The 24,234-nt window shown below is 40.5% G+C and overlaps 1 protein-coding gene across 4 annotated transcripts in view; it reads left to right on the forward strand.

Moving 5' to 3' along the window:
• The window catches only part of LRP1B (LDL receptor related protein 1B), a 1,445,580-nt gene that overhangs the window by 572,119 nt on the left and 849,227 nt on the right, over positions 1-24,234 (forward strand). For all 4 annotated transcript variants that reach the window (XM_083153866.1, XM_083153869.1, XM_083153867.1 and 1 more), the window contains exon 7: positions 12,486-12,648. In XM_083153866.1, the coding sequence (XP_083009992.1) occupies positions 12,486-12,648 (163 nt within the window). The remainder of the gene's footprint in view (positions 1-12,485; positions 12,649-24,234) is intronic.

Raw genomic sequence — 24,234 nt, forward strand, 5'->3', positions numbered from 1 at the left:
ATTTTTTCACGACATTTTGGTATTTTTCACAAAAAAACACAGACTGTATCGACCCAAATTTACCACTAATTTGAAGTACAATGTGTCACGAAAAAACAATCTCAAAATCACTGGGATAAGTAAAAGCAAAAAAAAGTTATCCCCACTTAAGTGAGAGATGTCAGATTTGAAAAAAATGGCTCTGTCAGGAACGCCAAAACTAGCTCTGTCAGGAAGGGGTTAAGCAAAGAAAGTAAATTACACTTAAAAATACACATTATTCTGGTCCTATTCTCGTCTGAGTTCTCACTGGGCCGATGTTTTAGCTTTGTGCATTCGCATTTCTTGTCCTGTGCATGCGCTGGGTGCATGCGGCCACTGCGAACAAACTGTTCACTGGGTGCATGCACACATTATTGTAAATGGAGGGGGGGGGCATAGGGGGGGCGCAGATTGACCATTAGTATATGGAAACACAAAGCGTTTCATGGGCGTTCCCATGAGAACACTGGGTGTTCTCATGTTAATGGGCTGATGACGTAGGTGTGGGGGGCAGGCAGCTGACATCACGGGATGGTCGTCGACTATTGATGTGGGTGTTCCCCCACAGGCTGTGAATGGATGTTTATGTTAAAATCCATTTGCAGCCAGTGCGAACGTACATGTCTTGCAAATGGCGGGCCGACGTACAACCATTCACAAGGTGGGCCCTGGTTGACTCGCAAGTATGCACATTTGCATCCAAGCGAATCAATCAGAATAACCCCCTTTAGTTACTTTGAGATAGGTGTAAGTTCCACTTGAAAGGCTGTGTGGAAGGGGGGCAACTGAAACCCCTTACCCTGCTTATGCCTAAGTACTAGATGAAGAAAATGGCTTCAATGATAACCTGGGTCTCTTGAAAAATTCAAGTCTTGAAAGTATATAAATGTGTGCTCAGGGGCAAGTATTTTCAGTTTAGCACCTCTATTAAAAAACAAATCAGTAAAAAAAGAACTTTGTCATATAAATCAAGGATCTAGGGAAAATACATAAATCCATTCTGTCAAATTTCTCCTAATAAACTACTAAATTATAAGGGGATCTTTGCCTAAATAAAATGTCATCAAAAAAGGGTAAACTTATGCCAGTGCCTTAAGGGCTTTTGAGACTATTACCTACATCCACACTATTTAGATTCAGAATGCAAATTCCAAAATATGATGGACACAATTGCACATGCCTTCAAGACTTCTTACTAATGCGAACTTTATAAACGTTCTGCCCCTACAGTATGTCACTTACCTTAAGCAGAATACTATTGCTGTTTATCTACAAAAATACACACTATACACACAGCTTTTTCTGACGGAGGAAGAAATTTACTCTTTGAGTGTAATGCTGCTCAGCATGAGACAGGCATAAGTATCAGAGTACTTTTTTATTTACGGCTCCCCTGGAGATGGAAAAATATTTCTCCAAGGTTACATGTAAAAATCCAGTACCCATTTATTTTTACTTTGGAATACTAAATTATTTGCTAAATTGATTGGGAAACTGTCCTCTGGCAGACTTGATCTACTTTTTGAATTCATGTATGTCAGGGAAGCAAAAATAGCAATAAAAAAATTGTTGCTCTGTTATTTTTTTAATTCTGTTCTAAATCTATGGACACTCAAGGAAGATAAGGAAAATAATTTTACTCCTTCCATGCCAGGGGCATCAAGTAGAAATTGCTACCAGTCTGAACCAAAGGTGGTGGCAGCGGCTCACAAACCAACACTTCATTTGGCCAGTACCCAAACTTCCAGCTCCAGCTCCAACACGTATAGGGCCGGATGCATTAAAATACATCACTGCCCCTTGCCGCACCACTGCAGCAATGCTAGCACATATGTACTAAAATATGCAACTAGCATCGCAATGTGGTGACGGAGGCACAACTGCGATACCTGCGATGTGGTGTGCGTGGGGTCTCCGTCACATCCCTGGCTTCAGCGGCTGTCCCCGGTGCCTCCTCCTTGGAGTTTGACAGAGGACGGGATGGGACTAGTGGGGTAGCGATACCCTGCTCGGCAAAGGCAGAGCGGCGGGGTCTTAGTACATTTGAAAATGTGGTAAAACCCCCCGAAAATTGTTTTTTTACTGCATTTTTCCCTAAGTACATCCCGTCCATAATATCACTACAGGTAATGCTGATGTCTACATTACATATGGGGAAGTGGTGCAAGCTAATAAAGATGCTGTGGGTTGCTTGCTGAAGAAACAAGCAGCAATATACACACAGAACCTAATTGAATTAAAGGGGCAGCTACAGAAAATTTCACAGAGTGTGGAAAACACTGAACACATAGTGGGAACAGTTTTTACGGACACTGCAACACTGAAAGAAAATTGTACCTTTTTTTCAAAAATACCAAAAATAACCCTTTGAGTGCTAATGTTGCTTTGTGAGATGTGCAAAATATCCACTAAAACTGGCAGCATCTATCACAGAAACTGTTCTTTTTCTGGTGCAATGTTTAACAAAACTTCAATGAATTGAATTCAGATCATTTGGTATTTAATTAATTATTTTATGTCTGGAGAAGACAACATCCTATAGATAAAGATTTTTTTTCTTGCTTATCCGCAGCTCATGACACTTTTACTCGGCTAGAATATATTTTTCTGGCTGTCTCCATTTATTTACAAGTGTTAGAAATATTGAAACAATTCATTTATTCGATCATGCTCTTGTATGGATAACACTAGCCACTGCCGTAGATACTATAAGGGTCCATTCACATCCCACACATCTTAAGTCATCTCCTAAATTTCATAGTACAGTTACGAAATCATAGTAGGAATCTTTTACATGAACAGGACAATGCTCTATTGTTTTGGCAGGTGTCCAAGGCTGTGGTGAGAGGGGACATAATCTCATACTGTATGTATCACAAAACAAAAATACATTCCTGCAGACATCTAAAATAGCCCAATTAGCTTTCTGATGATTTTTAAAATGTTAAATCTTCTCCTACCCCAGCAACAACAAAAAACATTTGCCAAAAAAACCCTTGACAACATTCTGGAAGAGATGGGTAACAGACACAGTCTTATGGGTACTTGTTTCCTAGCACGGCCACACCGATTAAGATCGGGGTGGTCGTGCTGAAAAAAATCGGGTCGATCGCATCGCATGCGATTTGGTCGCATGCGATGCGATCGACGCGACCGACCGATTTTTGACCCGATTTTTTCATTAAATCCAATGTAAATTGGGTCCCTGGGACCCAATTTTACATTGGATTGAATGAAAAAAATTCCAAACCCCCCCAAATTGAAGCGCGTACACAGCGCCCCACGATAGACGGCAACCCGAAGCGTGGCGAGCGCAGCGAGCCCGCGAGGGGCGGCGGTACGCGTCCTCCGACCTTTTCATGCCCTACTATCCACTAGGGCGTGGAGTGAGAATAGAATAGTGTGGCGAGCGCAGCGAGCCACCGAGCCCGAAGCGTGGCGAGCGCAGCGAGCCCCGCGAGGGGACGCGGATACCTTCACAGGTAATCGCGTCCCTTTGCGGGCTTCACAGGTGTCCGCGTCGCCACGGACACCTGTGAAGCCCGCGAAGGGACGCGTTTACCTGTGAAGGTATCCGCGTCCCCTCGCGGGGCTCGCTGCGCTCGCCACGCTTCGGGCTCGGTGGCTCGCTGCGCTCGCCACACTATTCTATTCTCACTCCACGCCCTAGTGGATAGTAGGGCATGAAAAGGTCGGAGGACGCGTACCGCCGCCCCTCGCGGGCTCGCTGCGCTCGCCACGCTTCGGGTTGCCGTCTATCGTGGGGCGACGACGGGGACATTTATAATGTGAAATGGGTCATATTGACCCATTTCACATTTTTTTACATTTTTACACCATTTCAATGTTAAAAAATTTTTTAACATTGAATCCTATGTAAAAATCGGGTGCATCGCGTCGCATCGCGTCGGGACCAATGTTAATGGTCCCGACCGACGCGATGCCCCCGATATTTTACCGTTCCCGACAAGATTTCAATGTTAAAAAATTTTTTAACATTGAAGTCAATGCAAATATCGGGGGCATCGCGTCGGTCGCGTCGGGACCAATGTTAATGGTCCCGACCGACGCGATGCCCCCGATTTTTGTTTCCTAGCCGGCAAAATGGACCTGATTTCAAAATAAATCGGGTCCATCGGGGTAATCGTGTCCCTTAATTAAGGGACACGATTACTTACGATTGTGGCCGTGCTAGGAAACAAGTACCGTCTTATGTAATACAAATGCTCTCCGTAGCCCTATCAAAACCAGATATTGACATTTTACACAAGACCTTCTCACACTCTCTCTGGAACAATAAAAAACTTAGGATCACAATGGCTAAACTACATCTCCAGCATACTAAGGGAATGCTGGATGACTTCCCGACAGTCAGGATTCCAAATGACAAGGGCTATTCTCCCTAGTGGTGGACCACAACCCCATAGAGAGAGAATAGTATAGGCTGCGAGCATAGTGAGCCACCGAGCCCGCAGTGTGGTGAGCGCAGTGATTCCACAAGGGGCTGCATTGCACTTGTCCTGTTATTTGTGTCATGGCAGTTGGGATTCCAAAAAGAATCCTCACTGTCGTTTGGTTATGCACCACCCAGGAAGATTCTGCGTTTGAGATTTAAAGCTATATTTCAGAGTGGTTATTAGATAGATCCACATTTTCCCTCTCTACTCTTGATAAAGCTCTATTTGCACCTCTTACTCCTTGGGCTCTGACAAACACAACCAAATCATTATTACCACCTAAAAACCTTTTGCACTGCTCTGACTAAATACGAAGGGAAAATGAGGAGGATATTGTCCTTCGTATTTACTGATGAATTTGTAGCTGAATTCAGCAGTACGAATGTTAGTAAATGAGCCGACCACCAGAGAACTCCTGGCCATATTCATAAAAAGTGGCAAATCAGTCAAATTCAACTAATAGTAAACTGTCCGTACACATTCTAACAGCTGTAATTTAGATCAAAAGGGTATGAATGGGTGCATTCATGCCCATTTGATCTTAGTAAATTTACCCCCATTTTTCTTTTTTTCTTCTTCCAAACACATAACTATAAGAACCACTCTGTTCTACTGGAAAAAAAGCAAAAATACTTCCTTACGTTACGCAGATGCTTCACCATTTACACCACTTGATCTAAATACTAACATGTTTGTGAGTTTTGGTCATGACCTGATCAGTTGTATAGGACACACAAACTTATTTTTAGTGGAAATGTTGGGGGGGTCGTCTTAAATGCCCAGTCATCTTATACGCCGGCAAATACGGTATATATATATATGATTGTATTTACATAGCACTGCTTGGGCGCAGGCACTGCTATTTATATGGCATCCTAGCGGCTACCTTGACACAGGGGTGAGAGTGCAGGTCTTGTTTGTATATATATATATATATATATATATATATATATATATATCTCCTGATATATGTCCTGATGACGGGCTGAAGCCCCGAAAGCCGTTGACACAATACATTTTTCACTTATACAAAAGCCCTGGAGTGACGCTTTCCATGCATATATATATATATATATATATATATATATATATATATATATCGGAGGTGAAAAAGGGCACTCACCATTTGTTAAAAGTAATTTTAGTACTTTATTCCATCACAATGAAAAAAGCTGACGTACCATCGACGTGACGTGACGTTTCGGTCTTGTGACAGACCATCATCAGGATTCCATGCAGCTAACAAACAGCAACTGTCAGACATGCAACCTGGCATCCATCCCTGGGGAGGATACACCTGTACTGCCCCACCGGGCCAGTTTAAATACCCATATGCAGGAAGTGACATCATCTCCCATGCATTTCCATATACAATCTATCAGTCTCTAAAACATAATATAAATGGTTCGCAGAGGTCACCAACCAGCAGGTATAGGTGGCACACTAAAAAACGCCATTCCAACTGTTACATACATGTAGTAAATCGTGTGTAAACACACTTACCACGCTAGTAGCCGCCGGACCGGAAGTGCGTCAGCCCGGAAGTACCTTGCGTTCCAACTAGATTAGGAAATAGCATGGATGCGTTCCACAGCGCTCCGTCTACCCGGAAGTCAGCTGTGTCGCATCTGAACAGTGAGGGGATACCAGTAAACAGTCTGTCCATTTAACAGGAAGCGGATTGCGTTCCAACAAGCGTCATGTGCGTTCCACCTGCCTAACTGACAGATGGACAATCGCACTATATCATATGCTTTGGTCTGCATTTTGTATATTATGGACACTGTATAGCGGCACTTGTCACCCTTGGAAACATAGCAAAAAAGGAAAACAAAAAAACGAAACAGGAGACTGATTATGGATATGGATAGGTAATTCAAACCAGCCCAGTGGGCAGCACTCACAATGGCCTGAAAAGTACATACATAACAAAAATGAATACATACATAAAAAATAATAATACAAAATAGTGATAATAAATCACATCAAACCGATGTGATGTTGATTGATAATCATATCAATCGAACCATATCAAGAGGCTCAAAAAATTCTATTTATCGTGATTTTTATGTTTTTATAATTTTTAGTAAAAATCTTTCATGATTTTATAATTTTTATTATTTTAAAATTTTTGTACCACAATTGATGTAGGATCATAGTGAAAAAAGATTTTTTCTTATATAGAATTGTATTAATTAATTTACAACTATCGGTGCCCCAATCAAAAAGTCAATATGGTTAAGGAGGTCAGATCATAGTCTGAAATTAAATCCTATCTAGTCTATTCAAAGACCTAAGTGGATCATATCCGATGTTCTTATAGGTACCGATAGTACATCATCATATGTACATATATGCAGTAAACACAAATATAACAACAAAAAAATTATAAAAAAATTATATAGGCACAGAAAAAAATAAAGAAAAGGAACAACCTGGAGACACCCACTACTACTTCAAAAAGAAAAAAATCCAAACTCAGGCAATGTAAAAATTAATCATAAAAATGAAAAAAAAAACGGGAAAAGGGAATGGGAACTCAATAGACTCTATCTCAAGAAGATTGAAAACGGATTATATTCATTTAGTCCTCGAGGGGACAAAGTGTCCAAGTCAAAGATCCATTTCGACTCCTTTTTCTTTAGCATCAGATAACGGTCACCTCCTCTAATCGGTTTTGGAACAAAATCGATGATCATACATCTCAAACTTGCCACACTATGGCTTTTCAACAAAAAATGTTTTGCCACAGGTTTATCAGTGGTCTTGGACTCAATGGCTGATCGAATGGACAGACGGTGATTCGCCATTCGTTCACGAAAGTTCCTTTTCGTCAACCCCACATAATACAGCCCACATGGGCATATGAGAATATAGATCACATGATCCATGCGGCAGTGTAAACGATATTTAAAGGGTATCTTTTTCCCACTATGTGGGTGCGCAAACGTGGATCCAGTGTTCAAAGATCGACATGTTGTACAATCACTGCATTTATAGCAGCCATATTTTTTAGATGGAAGCCAGGTGTCTGGTTGTCTGGTTGGCTGTAAAAGCGGTCTCATCAATAGATCCTTAAGGTTCCTGCCACGACGGTAAGCACACATTGGAGGTATTGGGCTGACATTAGAAAACACTTGATCAGTCGCGATAATGGGCCAGTGTTTGGCAATCTTCTGTTTCCTCATGTGTGCACCCATGTCGAATGTATTGGCATAAATTAATCGTGGTCGTACATCAGGTGTGGATGGAGTACTAGGACCCATGATCCTGCTTTTTGCTTTGGTGAGGCACCTTGATAGGGTCACTTTCGAGTAGCCACGTTCCAAAAACCTTGTGTGCATTTGGGCTATTTGCTCATTAGCCGTTTCTGATGAAGAGTTATTCCTAAGAACCCTTAGGAACTGAGATATAGGGAGATTTTCTTTAAGATGGGGAGGATGGTGACTGGATGCATGTAATAACGAATTTCTATCTGTATCTTTTCGATACAGTCTTGAGCCCAGTCCATCATTTTCTCTGTACAGTGTAACATCCAAAAAATTAATTTCAAAACAACTAAAAGAAAACGTGAAGCGAATGGGCATCTCCAGGCTGTTCAAAGAAAAAAGCATGTCCTGCAACTCCTGCTCAGCGCCCAACCATATCAAAAAAACATTGTCAATATAGCGACGGTAATAAAAAATATTTTTACCATAGTCAGGAAAAATGTGCTCCGTCTCATACCTAGCCATATACAAGTTGGCATAGGCTGGGGACAAATTCGACCCCATAGCCGTGCCTGTAATTTGTAACACGAATTTGTCTTTGTACAAAAAATAATTCCTGGTCAGTACCAGGGATGTCAATTCAACGAGAAATTCCGTGGGAGGACCAATACGTAATGGGTCACTCAGGGTGTGTTTGATAATATCCAGTCCTTCAAGGTGTGGAATTACAGTGTATAACGAGGACACATCCATCGTTACAAGGATGGCATGTGAGGGGATAGGGGGAAGTTCAGTTAGGCAGGTGGAACGCACATGACGCTTGTTGGAACGCAATCTGCTTCCTGTTAAATGGACAGACTGTTTACTGGTATCCCCTCACTGTTCAGATGCGACACAGCTGACTTCCGGGTAGACGGAGCGCTGTGGAACGCATCCATGCTATTTCCTAATCTAGTTGGAACGCAAGGTACTTCCGGGCTGACGCACTTCCGGTCCGGCGGCTACTAGCGTGGTAAGTGTGTTTACACACGATTTACTACATGTATGTAACAGTTGGAATGGCGTTTTTTAGTGTGCCACCTATACCTGCTGGTTGGCGACCTCTGCGAACCATTTATATTATGTTTTAGAGACTGATAGATTGTATATGGAAATGCATGGGAGATGATGTCACTTCCTGCATATGGGTATTTAAACTGGCCCGGTGGGGCAGTACAGGTGTATCCTCCCCAGGGATGGATGCCAGGTTGCATGTCTGACAGTTGCTGTTTGTAAGCTGCATGGAATCCTGATGATGGTCTGTCACAAGACCGAAACGTCACGTCACGTCGATGGTACGTCAGCTTTTTTCATTGTGATGGAATAAAGTACTAAAATTACTTTTAACAAATGGTGAGTGCCCTTTTTCACCTCCGATATACCTTGATGTTCAGTCATCTGTAGGAGCACCCCCCCTTGCTTGTGATGCAATATATGAGTGCGGACTTTTCCGAAAACTATATATATATATATATATATATATATATATATATATATATATACAAACAGTTATCTTTCTTGCAATCAGGAAAGAAGAGAACCAGCACACGCATTTGCAAAAAAAACGAAAGTGTATTTTAAAGGTACATTACAGTTAGTTGAAGGTGTACAGCGGCTGACCCGACAGCCGTTTCAACTGGCAACCAGCCAGTTTTCCTCAGGGGTACCAGGTACCCCTGAGGAAAACTGGCTGGTTGCCAGTTGAAACGGCTGTCGGGTCAGCCGCTGTACACCTTCAACTAACTGTAATGTACCTTTAAAATACACTTTCGTTTTTTTTGCAAATGCGTGTGCTGGTTCTCTTATTTCCTGATTGCAAGAAAGATAACTGTTTGTATATATATATATATATATATATATATATATATATATATATATATATATATATATACAGTATATATATTCCAACATTTCAGTATCCTTTATTAGAGATTTTCTCAGTCCTTAAGTAAAGTCCCTAATAAATGAGACTGAAACATTGGAAAATACAGCTACAGTATAAGTCTGAGTTCTCAAAACCTGAGAGTTCTGCAAGGCAAGGTATTTTTAGACTTGTGGTGGTATGCTGGCCAAATGGATATATATAAATATAATATGTATGTGTGTGTGTGTGTGTGTGTGTGTGTGTGTGTGTGTGTGTGTGTGTGTGTGTGTGTGTGTGTGTGTGTGTGTAAAAATTGTGTTGATGTCTGTTTGGACTTAGGATTTTCCTATAAATTGAACAACATTTACATCGACAACAGATTCTGTACAGTTCAAGCATTTTTTTATTGGGAAAAACACTTTTGGACATGTTTGATCCTCCTTGCCTGTCAAAAGACTGTAAAAATAGCATGTAAAACGGTCCTAGCAGAGTCCAGCTATTTTAGAAACGGGAGTCTGATATGTTAAGTGTCTTGTGGCCTCATTCTTTAAACAATTTTTTTCTCTTTCTCTTAATCAGTATTAAAAGATTTGTTAAGTAATTTTCCAAAAATAAAATGACTGGCAAAATATCTCAGCAGAACCACTGGAGCCCGTTCATCTCTGCAATACTTTTTTGCCACCAGTGTATACTAAATACTGCAGGAGTACGAACCGTGCGGGCTGAATTACCAAAGAGAGAGTCTTCAAACATATTTAATGAATCTCTTAGGATGAAATAGCTTGGCATATATTACTGGCATTCTCTTTTGAAAAGGAATGAAAATCAAAGCTTTGTCACAACTGTCAGTGAAAGTAATATTACGTTGAGGCTGGCGGTAGAGACGGCCTGCACAGTAGGAGTTACCATTATGATAAAAAGGGTGGAAAGGCTATACAGTTATTTCCCTAGGGATGTGCAATTAGGATTGGTAAAGCATCGCAGGATTAAGTGATCATGTCACATTATCTTCAACAGTGCCTCTCATTTCTCTCTGTGCTTGATGTTTTTGTTAATAACAGATTATGCTTTTTAGTTTAAAATAAACAGTGAAAGACCTTCTTACTTTCAAAATAAAAAGGAAAAAAAAAATCCATTTTGATTTATAATCAGAGCAGATTTATGAGACACGTTTAGAATACGCTGTTAAGAAAAGATTGTAATCGCTGTGTACCGCTATAAATCTCTTTTTATTGTTCAGTTCAGATGGCAGGCTTGAGGGACGCTATTATAATTTTATAATCATTTGGCAACAAGCTAGAAATTCACTTACATAGAAATTAGGAACGTACTGGTGTGTCTTTGTTTGTGTTATGCATGAATCCTGGCAGCAAAAAAAAATCTACATGTGTTAAACATTTTCAATGAAACCCCCAAATATGTGGAAAATGGCACAAAATTTATAACAAGCTGGAATCTGTTGGTCTACAAAGGTTATAAAATGTTTTTGTTTTAAAAAAAAAACCTCCCAATCTGTATTAATTATTTTGAAATAATGGTATAAAACTGTTGTATACAAAGATATAGATTATACACAACTGTACCTACTGTATCATTTACTCCAGGTACTGATAACCCAATGCTAATCATAGCTGGCTGTCTAGATGAGTTGCAGGAGTGCATGAGTGCTAAATAGGGGAGACTGAACCCTGGTAGAACAGTCACAGGACAAGACTGCAGCATAGTCAACCAAGAGGACTTACACTTGGTGGATCAGAACTACAAAACCACTGATCATGTGCGGAAACTTGGTTTTGTCCTGGATAGTGGCTTGACACTTTAAACATCAAGTATCAGCCACTATCAAATCCTCGTTCTTTCATCTGAGAAACATAGCCAGAATCAAGCACTTAATTTCTGCTGAAGATCTGCCTACACTTATACATGCATTGTTATCATCACGCCTACACTACTGCAATACCCTCTACAGTACATTGGTCTGCCTGCAAAATAATTGCACCACTTGCAGATGGTAAAAAATCCAGCTCAATTCCAGCAACTTGATACTCATTCTCTACTCCCTTAACTTGCTTTCACAGCGCACCTCAGTCACACCAGAGAAAGGAGGTGTGGTAATTCAAAAACATGCATGTATACAAATATAAGTAAAAGGGGACACATATTAAAAAAAAAAGAGTTAAAATTCATCATACACACAAACACACAGTATGACTCAAGTTATCCTACCTTGCATGCCAGCCCATGGCTACGGAAGCCGGTCCTCACACACACAACACCTCGCTGCCACTAGCCCCCTACAGTTGCAATATGGTGGCATTTGGTGGGCGCCAGAAACCATAGTGGCCTGTCAGCTTTATAAACAGACTTAATGCTACTGCTCTTCCTAGCCCTGGTGATCTATGGATTCAGACTGCTGATTCCCAGCGGCCCAGCATCCCGCAGCATACTCGGCCTAGGCACCACCTCCACTCCCAGTCAGGCAGTACCAGTAGCACAAACTGCAAGGAGGTTGGTATCAGGGGAAGCAATCTGGGCTCATTGCTGGAAACAGTTATAGGGACACATGGCTGTAGGAGAGTAAAAAGTTAATGGTTTGTGCTGGTATTCCATACCATTGTATTATTTCCACAGTATACGTAGGTTATCAAATTATGCTCCATTGTATTGTCTGAACGCCGGAGAAGGGGGGGTGAGCGGGCGGCCCTGCAGCCCCAGTGCACACCTCCTGCGTGCAACAATATGTACTAATAAAGACATGTAGGTGGTGTCCAGAAGTTATCAAAGTAATAACATCAACTTACAGTGAGCCTATATACTGTAGTCCACATTAATGTACTACTTTTAGGCCTAGACTAAACTTTTAATGTAACTCAATGTATCTTGTTGCTTTTGCAGATGTTCAACAAATGGCTGTGGATTGGTTCACTGGAAATTTTTACTTTGTGGATCATGGCAATGACAGAATTTTTACATGTAATCGCAATGGAACCGTGTGTATCACCTTGATAGACCTTGATCTTCTCAACCCAAAAGCAATTGCATTGGACCCAATAGCAGGGTAAGATTATTTTTTATAAATTCCTTTACAATAATATATTTGGCAATTTAATCCTAAATATTTTGGCTGCCAGAACAGCTCTTCCCATTATATCTAGTTACTGTACTAGTAAGCCATCTCAAAGCAAAAGTTTTGAAAGCTAGTCTGCTGCCTTCTGTGTTTGTGCATGTCTGAGAAAGAGATGTAGGGGTTATTCTGGTTGATTCCCAAGGCTGCGATTTTGCAGCCTTGCACATCCACCAAACCCCACCCTGCGAATGTCCGAGAGAATAGACATAAGCATAGTGCAGATCAATTGTTTAATTGATCTGCACTATTAAAAAGTGCAAAACTAAAGGCATCGGACCTTTGTATCAAAAGGGTTAAGAAAAGTACCAGGAAAAGGAAGCCAGTGTGGTTTACTAAAGAGGTATCAACTAGTGTAAAAGCAAAAAAGATGGCCTTTAGGACATACAAGCAGACTCAAAATAATAACGACAAAGAATTGTATCTTGCAAAGAGGCTAAGAAAGTGATCAAGCATGCCAAGGCACAAGCTGAGGAGAAAATGGCTCGGTCCGTAGATAAAGGAAACAAAACTTTCTTTAAGTATATAAGTGAAAGGAGAAAATCAATTGAAGGAATAATAAGAATGCAGACAGACACTGAGAATTTGGTGGAGGGAGACAAGGCAATTGCAGATAATCTAAATAATTACTTTTGCTCCGTATTCACTATAGAAGGAGAAGGGAAGGGACCACAGTTAAGTTGCAAGGACAGTCATAAAAATAAGGTAGATGGAAGTACATTTACTAGGGAGAAAGTCCTTTTTTCAAGACTGAAAGTGGATAAATCAATGGGGCCAGACGGAGTTCATCCAAGGATACTAAAAGAACTAAAAGATGTGTTGGTAGTGCCATTAACAGATTTATTCAACCAGTCACTACATACAGGTGCAGTTCTAGAGGACTGGAGAAGAGCAAACGTAGTTCCACTGCACAAAAGTGGAAGCAAAGAAGAAGCAAGTAACTACAGACCAGTGAGTCTTACATCAGTAGTAGGGAAATTAATGGAAACACTATCAAAAGAAAGAATAGGGGAATATCTTAAATTAAACAATTTACGGTATCCAAAACAGCATGGTTTTACTGCAGGGAGATCATGCCAAACAAGTCTCATTGACTTTTTTGACTCCATGACCAAAATTCTAGATGAAGTGGGGGCTGTAGATGTGGCATATCTAGACTTTAGTAAGGCATTTGACACTGTTCCACATCACTTACTGCTAAATAAACTTGAAAGTGTGGGATTGGATTATAAAACAATTAAATGGATGAGAACCTGGTTGCAGGATAGGAAACAGACAGTTGTAGTAAATGGAGTGCATTCTATGGAGGGACATGTTACCAGTGGAGTACCCCAGGGATCTGTACTTGGACCAGTGCACTTTAATATCTTTGTTAGTGACATTGCAAATGGTATTGAAGGGAAAGTATGCCTTTTTTGCAGATGATACAGTAAATCAAATAACTGATGATCTTAGTAAACTTGAGAATTGGTCAAGAGCATGGCAACTACAGTTTAATGCTAAAAAATGCTAAATTATGCACTTAGGTCTCAAAAACCCAAAGGCTCAATATAGTATCAATGGTACTATAATGGAAACTACTGAGGAAAAAAGAGATCTAGGAGTCACTATTTCAAGTGACTTAAAGGCAAGAAAGCAATGTAGCAAAGCAATGAGGAAGACTAGTCAGATGCTTGGTTGCATAGGGAGAGGAATCAGTAGCAGAAAAAAAAGACGTAATAATGCCACTTTATAGGTCATTGGTACGGCCTCATCTGGAATACTGTGTCCAGTTCTGGAGACCATATCTTCAGAAGGATATAAATACATTAGAGAGTGTACAAAGAATGGCAACTAAAATGGTGCATGGCTTCATCACAAAACCTACCTGGAAAGACTAAAAAAACTATAACATGTATAGTTTGGAGCAGAGAAGGGAAAGGGGGGACATCTTCAAATATATCAAGGGTTTTAACATACAGTAGTACAGGAGGCAAATTTTCTTCAAAGGAAAATAAGTAATAGAACACAAGGACATGCAATGAAACTGGAGGGAGGTAGGTTCAGGGGAAATGTTAGAAAGAATTACGTCACAGAAAGCGTAGGGGATAATTGGAATAGCCTGCCATCAGAGGTGGTAGAGGCTTAGACAGTAGAACAATTTAAACATGCTTGGGATAGGCATATGAATATCCTTACAAAGAAATAAGGATTAAAAAGGGTTGATATTACCTGAAGGGTAAAAAAGGGGCAGACTAGATGGGCCAAATGGTTCTTATCTGCCGTCAAATTCTGTTTCTATGCTTGTGTCTATTCTCTCCCCTTATATTAGGTGAAATTCATATTCATTGGTTCCTCTTGTGAAAATTGTGGACCAGAAAACTGCATCCTAAAAACTACTAAGTATTATGTTTGTGCACTAAATCATCAGCATGTGTAACTAGTTGCTTGTCTCTATCCGATAGTTACCTTTGAGCGCTATCCCTTCATTTTACACTCCTTTCTTGCACATTCTCCAAGATATAAGCAAAAAGTAACTTCAGATAAAGATCATGGTTTATTCAGGAAGGAGAATTTGGTTTCTTGTGGGTTAAGCCCAAGACATTCAACAGTCGTTTCTTTGATTAATGCTTTTTGCAGTCTCTTTGTACTCCAATGTATACATCCTGATGAATTTCTAATGTAATGACTCTCAGATTATCTTCTAAAAATTATATAATGACAATGAGAACAAACCTGTCTGATGACAGGTTAAAAAGGCAAAGGGGAATCAGTGAAACTTGGTTCAAAACAAAAAGACCTTTTTAAGACACTGCTGAAATAATAATACATATAATTCGCACAGTTATTCTTTGCCATGACAAGTCCATAATATCATGTAACAATCTGCAAATACAAATACTAAGTAAAAGCCTTAATTGCAAAAATGTAAAAATATTTATGAAAGAAACAGCTTGTCATCCATATGTGGACTTTTGTCAGTCTTTACTTAGTCTGATTGATATTAAAATGCATCATGACAATGGGTATAGCGCTGACAAGAACAGCTTGGAAATACAACTTTGCACAGAAAGTTCTATCCATAATCCTTGAATGAAACCATATTGCTGAATGTAACAGATGGTCGCCTTGATTCTCTATGAGTACATTCATTTTTCAAAGAACACCAGTAAAGATAATGTTTCCACTAGATATCTTCGCATTATCTGTCAATATGGTATTGTAAAAACATTTGATTTTGTAAATAGAAAAATCACGCACTGTTTAAAAGATAAACTCAGATTGCAAACTGGCCAACTTAACTTTGATGAAGGCTTACTTAGTCAATATAAGGTTGAAGGAGATGATGGGAATGGATCTGCAAATCGCTCGCGATTTGTTAGGCTTTCACAATTCTGCAAGGTATGGCTTTAATGTCTGTCTGAGCGGCAGCTTTCTTCTCACGGTCCACTTCGAAATACTCTGATTAACAATTTATAGCAGTTCTGTAGCCTAGATAATTGTAAATGCATTTATGTACAAACATGAATTATTCCCATAGTCCATAAATTCCTTCTTAATAAAAGCCATCACCAACTTCCTTCTCACTCATATTCTAGATGCATCTTTCTACAAATCCTTCAATATTTTTCCCTTAATAATGTTAAAGGTTTGTTTGAGGTAGAAGGGAGGATTCTGTTGATGACTTTAGGCATATCTTTATGAGGAAATCAAGGTTGCATTTTTTATAAGCAGCTGTCTGAATTGTCAAACTTATGCATATTCTGAGTAGCACATGCACTGAACAATTTATGTCTTCCAGCCTGGGATTTCATTATTTTCCTGCGTCCAACTATGTTATGATAAAAATAAGTATTCATCTCCTTTTAACCACCTTCCCAAACTCCTGACTGAATTATTTTGGTATGTTATGATCTTACGGCGCTCACAGAAGTATAGCTTCTTGACAGTTGTTATCACTAAATGCATCAATACATAATTAATAGACCAGCAAAACGCAGTTGTTATTTCCTGGCCACCTCTGTTTCAACTCCATTTTACAACAAAGGAAATCATAAACAATAAAAATGATCATTTAAATTAAAACTGAAGTCTGGTACACAGCAATGCAAGTTTATCATACTTAGTTTCTTAAAATATACGTGCAAACTTTAAGAAATCTTGCCATAATTTTCATTGCTTGATATAAGACAATACTTGTGGAACAGTGCCACAGTGGTTAGCATTGTCCTTTCACAACACTGAGGTCACGGGTTCATTTCCAGCCAGAGGCCTATGTATTTGGACTTTGTATGCTCTCATTGCTGGCTTGGGTATGATCCCATTCCAGGGCCGGATTTCCGGGACTATGTAAAAACGGGACCCGGACGAGACCCCGGACCGGACATCAAAATCTGCATTCCGGAGCTTGTAGTGTCTGGTCCAGGGGGTGTCCCATCCTGAGGGAGTCTTGTCCGGATTTATTGTGATAATGGTCTCCTGTGATTAGCAAATATGTAATTTACATGGTAATTCCTGATTGGGCAGGCAATAATATGAATGATTTCATTATATCTACACAATAAGGTGTTGCTGTATTGAAATGCAACAAATAGAGGAATAGTTTTTAGTTGGCTTTAAGTCTAACAAAGTACTCTTTCTAATTCATCATAGTGTTTTGGCTTTAGCAAAACCATCCTCAATTGTTTTGGTTCAGATTTCAGTTCTGAGTTAAAATTTGAATTCTAAACTGTGGTTCAGATCAGATCCCATCAGATCAGATTGGACCAGGTTTTGTTTCAATTCATGTACAGTAATTCAGGGGAATTAGATATCTGGAGAACTGAACAACACATCTCTATTTTAGATTGATAGGAAACTTCACTTATTAAAAAATTGCATCTAACTTCACTAACACTGAGCATAGTGACAGATTTTACCTGGGAGGTTTGCAGTCCTGAAGCCCATAGGTAAAAACCGGCCTTGAATAACAAATAACATAGCAATGAATCAGAAAAGACAGCAGGAGGTATCTATTGGGGCAGCACGGAGGGTGTAATGGTTAGCATTACTGCCTCACAGCACTGAGTTCATCGGTTTAATTCCCTCTATTACCCTATCTGTGGGGAGTTTGTATATTCTCCCCGTGCTTGTGTGGGTTTTCTCCAGGTACTCTGGATTCTTCACACAATCAAAAAATATACTGGTAGGTCAATTGGCTCCCAGCAAACTTAACCCTAGAATGAATGTGTGTAAGTGTACATAGCCACCCAGAAAAAGTGGTTGGGTTGACAACCTATTAGGCGCTTGTGATGGGGTGAGTTGTAGAGCAGCTACTAAGAAAAGGGGTGAGAGTCCCTTTAACACAACAAAGCTAAAAAAGGAAAAGTAGTAGTGCTAGACAGTAAATAGTTTAAATTGAATGGGTTTAATAAACACAAATTAAAATTAATTACAGCTTTATCAGAGGAATGAATAATCCTCTGATAAAGCTGTACTTTGAGACAGCAAAACGCGTCAGAAAAGGCACTTTGGCAACCACATTGCTACTTTCTCCATCATTGGCCCAGACCAGCCACCACAGGAGCTCACCTTGCTCACATCTCCATCCGCATCACCACTTGGGAATCCTACACATTCCATCTGAAGACTCCTGCAGATATTGCTTTCCTTGTCAAGGATCAATTATCTTCATTTGGACACTTCCCTGCGGTAATAATACCTTCACCCTGAATATGTTACCCATCCGGACATTTATCTGGAACACTAATGGCGGTGTACTAGGAATGGACCACCTTATCAAGTAGCCCAATAGGTGCCAAAGCCTTCACATATGCTTATCAATACTATGCAATTTTAATTTGTGTTTATTAAACCCATTCAATTATAACTATTTACTGTCTAGCGCTACTACTTTTCCTTTTTTAGCTTGGTACATAGCCACCCAACTGGACTGACACTTGGGGGAACAGAATTAAAAAAACTCTGATCTTGTGCAGAATCTTGGTGTGGTGCTGGATGTTGGCTTGATGCTTGAACATCAAATAGTAGCCACAATCAAATCCTCATTCTTTCATCTGTTGAAAAATTGCCAAAATCAAATGCTTAATTCCCTCTGAAGATCTGCCAAAAATCTTACATGCATTTGTATAATCTCAATTGGATTACTGCAATGCCCTCTACCTTGGTCTCCCAGCAAAATAATTCCACAGATTACAGCTGGTACAAAACACAGCTGCCATGCTGTTAACCAACCAGCCCCATTCTAGCCGCATAACTTCCATTCTGTACTCCTTTCACTGGTTGTACATAAAATGGTGAATCATTTTCAAGATTAAACTACTGAGTTTCAAAGCCCTATATGACCAAGGCCCAAGGTATCTGAAGCAGCTTCTGATTACATACTGTCCCACCTGATTACTGTGATCTGTAGATGAAGGACTATTAGCAGTACCTAGAATTTCCTGTAATTCCTCTGAGGATCAAGCTTTTAACCATGCAGCTCCGACTCTATGGAACTCACTTTCCCGCATAGTTCCAGAGGCTCTACTCTCTAGAATCCTTCAAAAACAATCTCAAGACATTCCTGTTAACTCAAGCATTGCCTTAATTCCCTTAAGTATTGTTTATGAAAAGCTTTTCTGTACTTTATTAAGTTAATTCTGTTATGCGCCTTGAGTCCTATTAGAGAAATAGTGCTATAGAAATACAATTATTATTAATATTATCATCATCATTATTATTATTATTATTATTATTATTATTATTATTATTATTATTGTAATGTTGTAGTGAATAAAGGACCATATTTGGCACTTGTGTAGTTTCACGGCGGCAGGCTACGTTTTCAGCGTAGGCTAAGCTACGTTGTCAGTGTAGCCCAACGGCTGCTTAGCATAGTCAGCGTAGTGTCCCCACTGCAGCCCTGCATAGTCAGTGTAGTGTCCCCGTCAGGCAGCGTAGTCACCATACTGTCCCCGAGAGCTGCAGCTCTGTCCCCGGCATCCCTAGCAAGCCTAGTGAGCGCCTCTCACACAGCGCTGGTAACCGCCAGATCCCCTGCGCTGGTGGACGCTGACAGAGAGGCGATCATGGGGGCGCCGGCGGGGAGGCGCTCCATTTGCCTGAGACGCAGGAGCGTCTCAGGCAAAGTACACGCAAAATTAAGACACTCTCTGCTGACTTAGCTTTGCATGTTCCCTATATGGGAACAGGGCAGGAAGCTGACAACCGGTGATGTCAGCTGCCTGCCCCTGGCAGCCGCGTCACTGCCTAATTTTCATGGGAACACCCAGCGTTTTCATGGGAACACCCAGCGTTTTCATGGGAACACACATGAAACGCTGGGTATTCCCAGGGGTGCGCCCCCTTGCCCACTAGTGGGCGCAAATGGAAGGTCAAACTAGCAGTTCTCCTTGCCCGCTCGCACCCAGCATATGCTCAGAAATGCGCATTAACAAAACATCGCTCCCTGTGCAAATGTACAGGGGAGCGAATGATCCAGAATCAGGCACTGGGGCAAGGAATGATTTCAATGTTCAAATATTCTCTGTCTATCGCTATGGAATGGGTGTACACTCTATAAATAACTAATAATAAATAATTAATTCTATTGTCCCAAGACGCCTATGGTTTCATTATCATATTATCGCACAGCTGCTGCATACACAGATGCAGCAGTTGTAAGTTATATTTGAAGCAACCCCTAAGCTGCTATTGTAAAAGTATTGTAAATTGAGAGAGGAAAACATATATTTTTAAATAATGATTCTTTTGGTACTTATTTAGTTAACTCATTTATTTTCTAAATGAAAAATGTACTCATTAAGCTTAGACATTTTCATTATACATACACATTTTTTATTTATTTCTTGTGATTAACTTATTTAGATAATTGTTTGAAAATGTAAAAAAATTATTCATCTTGAATGAAATAAAAAAAATTTCAATATAAGAATGATAGCTGTTTCTATGAAGTCTAGATACACATTAATGAATCCAGGTATCGCAGCAACCTCTTTAAAACCACAAAAGTAAAATGAAAAGCGAATTCTCTTAATAACTAAGACTGACATCAAAGTCAAAGTCTGCGTTTACATGTACAAAAAGTGACAACTTCTAGAAAGGAAAGATTAATGGCATAATCCTAAAAGGAATTAGAACAAAGCTGCAACACTACAGAAAAATCAGGGAAATTTTTAAAATAGATATTTCCAGAAATTTAATTACGAATTCTAAATGACATATATACATAAAAGAATAATACACACATTTTGCGGTGTGCTTCGCTGTTTCATTAATAGCACACACACACACACATATACAAAAGAGTATACAGTATATAGGCAATAAATCTGTGAAAAAATTTGCAGCTTTCCGTTTAACACATAATCTTCAGACAGTATTTCTTTGAACTTTCATTCACATTAAAATGTATACCAGATAGCCACTTGGTGGGGGAGATGAGACGCATCGGGACTCAGAACTCAGAGAGATAGCTGTTGCACGGACTTGCTTGTTGGACCTGGCATTTCAAAACTTGGGCTGCCTTGCACATAAATAGCTAGCAGTGTGGTTGCAGCCAATCAGGAGCCACCATTGCCGCTCCTGAATGGTTGCCCAGGCCACGAGCTCTGATTGGCTTGTGAGGAGGTGCAAGATTTGAGATACCCGTCACGATGAGTAGGTCCCTCACCGCGGCTATCTTCTTCCCCTCAATGTGCCTGTCTGAAGGGTCACAAGCTCACTCCCTCCTGGCCTGCTCCAAGTGGATGCAGCCATATGCAGAACAGAAGGGTGGACTGCGGGACCATGGAGAAGCATGCAGCAGTGTTGACTGCAAACTGCTGCAGGTACATTCAAAACATCTGCCTAACCTGCACTTGTGGGCAAACTGGCAAGGGGATCTTTTTTGGCTGTCACCGTGTGCAAGGGGATGGTGTCTGTAGCTAATAGCAGACACCTGGTCAGAGGAGAGAAGGTCTGTACTGTAGCTGTCACTTGGGAGGGGGTGTGGAGTTTGGGGTTCTCTGCAGGCTGTCACATGGTGGGGATTTTTTGTAAGCTTTGCCCATCTGTCATGCAGTGCATATGTGAACCTATCCCTCTCTCTTACTGTCTCTTCCTCTTTCACCCTGTGTATGCCCCTATATATATATATATATATATATATATATATATATATACTCATCCAATAAAGAAGGCACACTGACACATCCAGAAATGGTAGTATTGAATCAAGCTGTATTGGGCATAGCTGGCATGATCACAGCAACAAGCATCGAGCACTTTCAGGGAATGCTCCCTGTCCTCAGGATGATAGCCCACAACAAAGCAGCATATCAAACGTGCACCCCACCCCCATCCCCACATAAATAGCAAGGTAATTGCTCACCTGTCCAGACGTGCGTCCCCAGCCGCCACCGCTCACAGTCCCGGAGGTGACACATCCATCCTGGTGTCCACGATGTATCTATGGTACATAGGCGATGTGTTCCTCATTTGGACTGGGGGGAGGAGAGGTTTCTGCAACTGATATCTGATATCAGCACCAATAACCCCTTTATTAAATTTACATTCAGCTACAGTGAATCGGCAGCCAACTTCCTGGATGTAGCAGTTGAGGTTAAAGAGGGTGTTATCTCAACCCGGAGGTACTCTAAAAGTACTGACTGAAACACCCTTCTTGTAGCATCCAGCCACCACCCTGCTTCTTTGAAACGAGGTTTACCCCTGTCTCAAATGGTAAGTATTTGTGATATTTCAGGCCATATTTTACCACTCTTAAAAATGAATTGATGGCATCTAATTGGCAGATATAATGCCCATTTATCCATAAATAAATGTGTTCTCTTAAAATACACCTCACTATTGGGCAGATGTATTAGCTGATCAGCAGGTGTGTTATCACCTTGCACTTTATCTCTTCACCAGGCTTAATATATCTGCCCCATTTTGGCTAACATTACAGTTATATGCCAGATGCCCTTCATGCCCCTTTGGAAGGCTTTAGAGCCCCCTCATATGACATAAGAATACCCTCATGCCATATTAAGCTATATAATTACATAATGTTACCATTACACATGGTATCAAGGCTGTTATCATTTCCATTTTCTGATTGCCAGTTAAACTGTAGCTCTGATCAAATGGACTAGGGACATATAGGGGCAGATCGGCCCAATGCGCCCCCCCCCCCTGTTCCATGCGAACAGGAGTCGCCGAGTCCGTTCGCCAAGGCACCCTGCACACACGAATACATCAGTATGCACATGCGCAGACTAAAAAAACGTTGCAAATCCTAAGTAAGAAGGCCAGCATTCAATATGACGTAGCTGGCATCCCAAATGCCCTCAGAAGACCGATGCCCTAAAAGGATCGGAATGCAGACACCGGTATAATGGCAGCTGGCATTGTGATTGGTAAGTATCACTGGTTACCTAGCATGTGATTGCAGAAGGACGGATTCGTTTTAGGCACTAGTGGGGAGGACTTAGGGCTACACTGCGCGGAGGAGGGGAAGTCTTGGGTTAGGCTGCAGGAAGGAAGGGTCATGTTTGAGCACATAGAAGGGGGAAGTTAAGGTTAGCCTGCAAGGTGGAGCGGGTTAGGTTTCATGAGATATACAAGCGTTAGGGTTTGGTACTAGCTGGGAGGGTTAGCTGTGGAGAGGAAGGGGGGTGTGGCTGCTTCAAGGGAATAGGGGGAAAGGCTTATCTTACTTACGAAGCCCCTATCGGTATTCTTTGTATTGGAATGTCAGGGTCAGTGTTTTGGCCCCCGGCATCCACACTGCTGGGAGATAGTATGAATCCCATGGTAACTCATAGACTATGTTCATAACATGTTCATGGAATTGTATAATCATTCCTGATTGCAGACATGTATAGTGCAGGTCCACCATAATGCAGCCATTATGGCCAACCTGACCTGGGATCAACTCTGTACAAGTCCCCATAAAACTAGCAATATATATTATGGAAAACCCACTTTTTGTCAATTTTTTTTTCTCTGCAACTTATTTTGCCAATTTTAATGAAAAACGATTCTGCCAGACTTTTCCTTAAAAAGAATAGTACATTTGCACTGTGCTGTATATATTTCTTTTCAAATCAATCTAACAAATATTTCCCTGGAAATAAACACGATAAATAATATACTGTTCCCAATACAAAAGCAGGCAGCATCATTCTGTATTAACAAAACAACTGTCTACTCTGTTTCTACATAGTTCCAGTATGTTATTTCTACATAGTTCCAGTACAAATCACTAAAGTAGGTTTTGTTAAACCGAGATTGCTGCTGGGGTGCATCTGCGATGTGAAATTCTGTCCTACATTGTCATTACCCTGCTGCTGAGTACATGCAGTAAAACAGCAGTTGGTGCTTCTTCTAAAAATGCCCCATGCGGTCTCAAGCTGCGAACATGTGATTGGCCAATCTCTAGGCAAAAGGTAAATTTCCTTGTGAACATAATTATGTTTTTACTCATCTCCGGAATGCATTGTGTGCATGATGGGAAAATCAATGGATTTAAACTATAAAATATCACATAGGGACTCA

Source organism: Crinia signifera, chromosome 7 (genome assembly GCF_055691185.1).
Source record: "Crinia signifera chromosome 7, ASM5569118v1, whole genome shotgun sequence".
Lineage (NCBI taxonomy): Eukaryota > Metazoa > Chordata > Amphibia > Anura > Myobatrachidae > Crinia > Crinia signifera.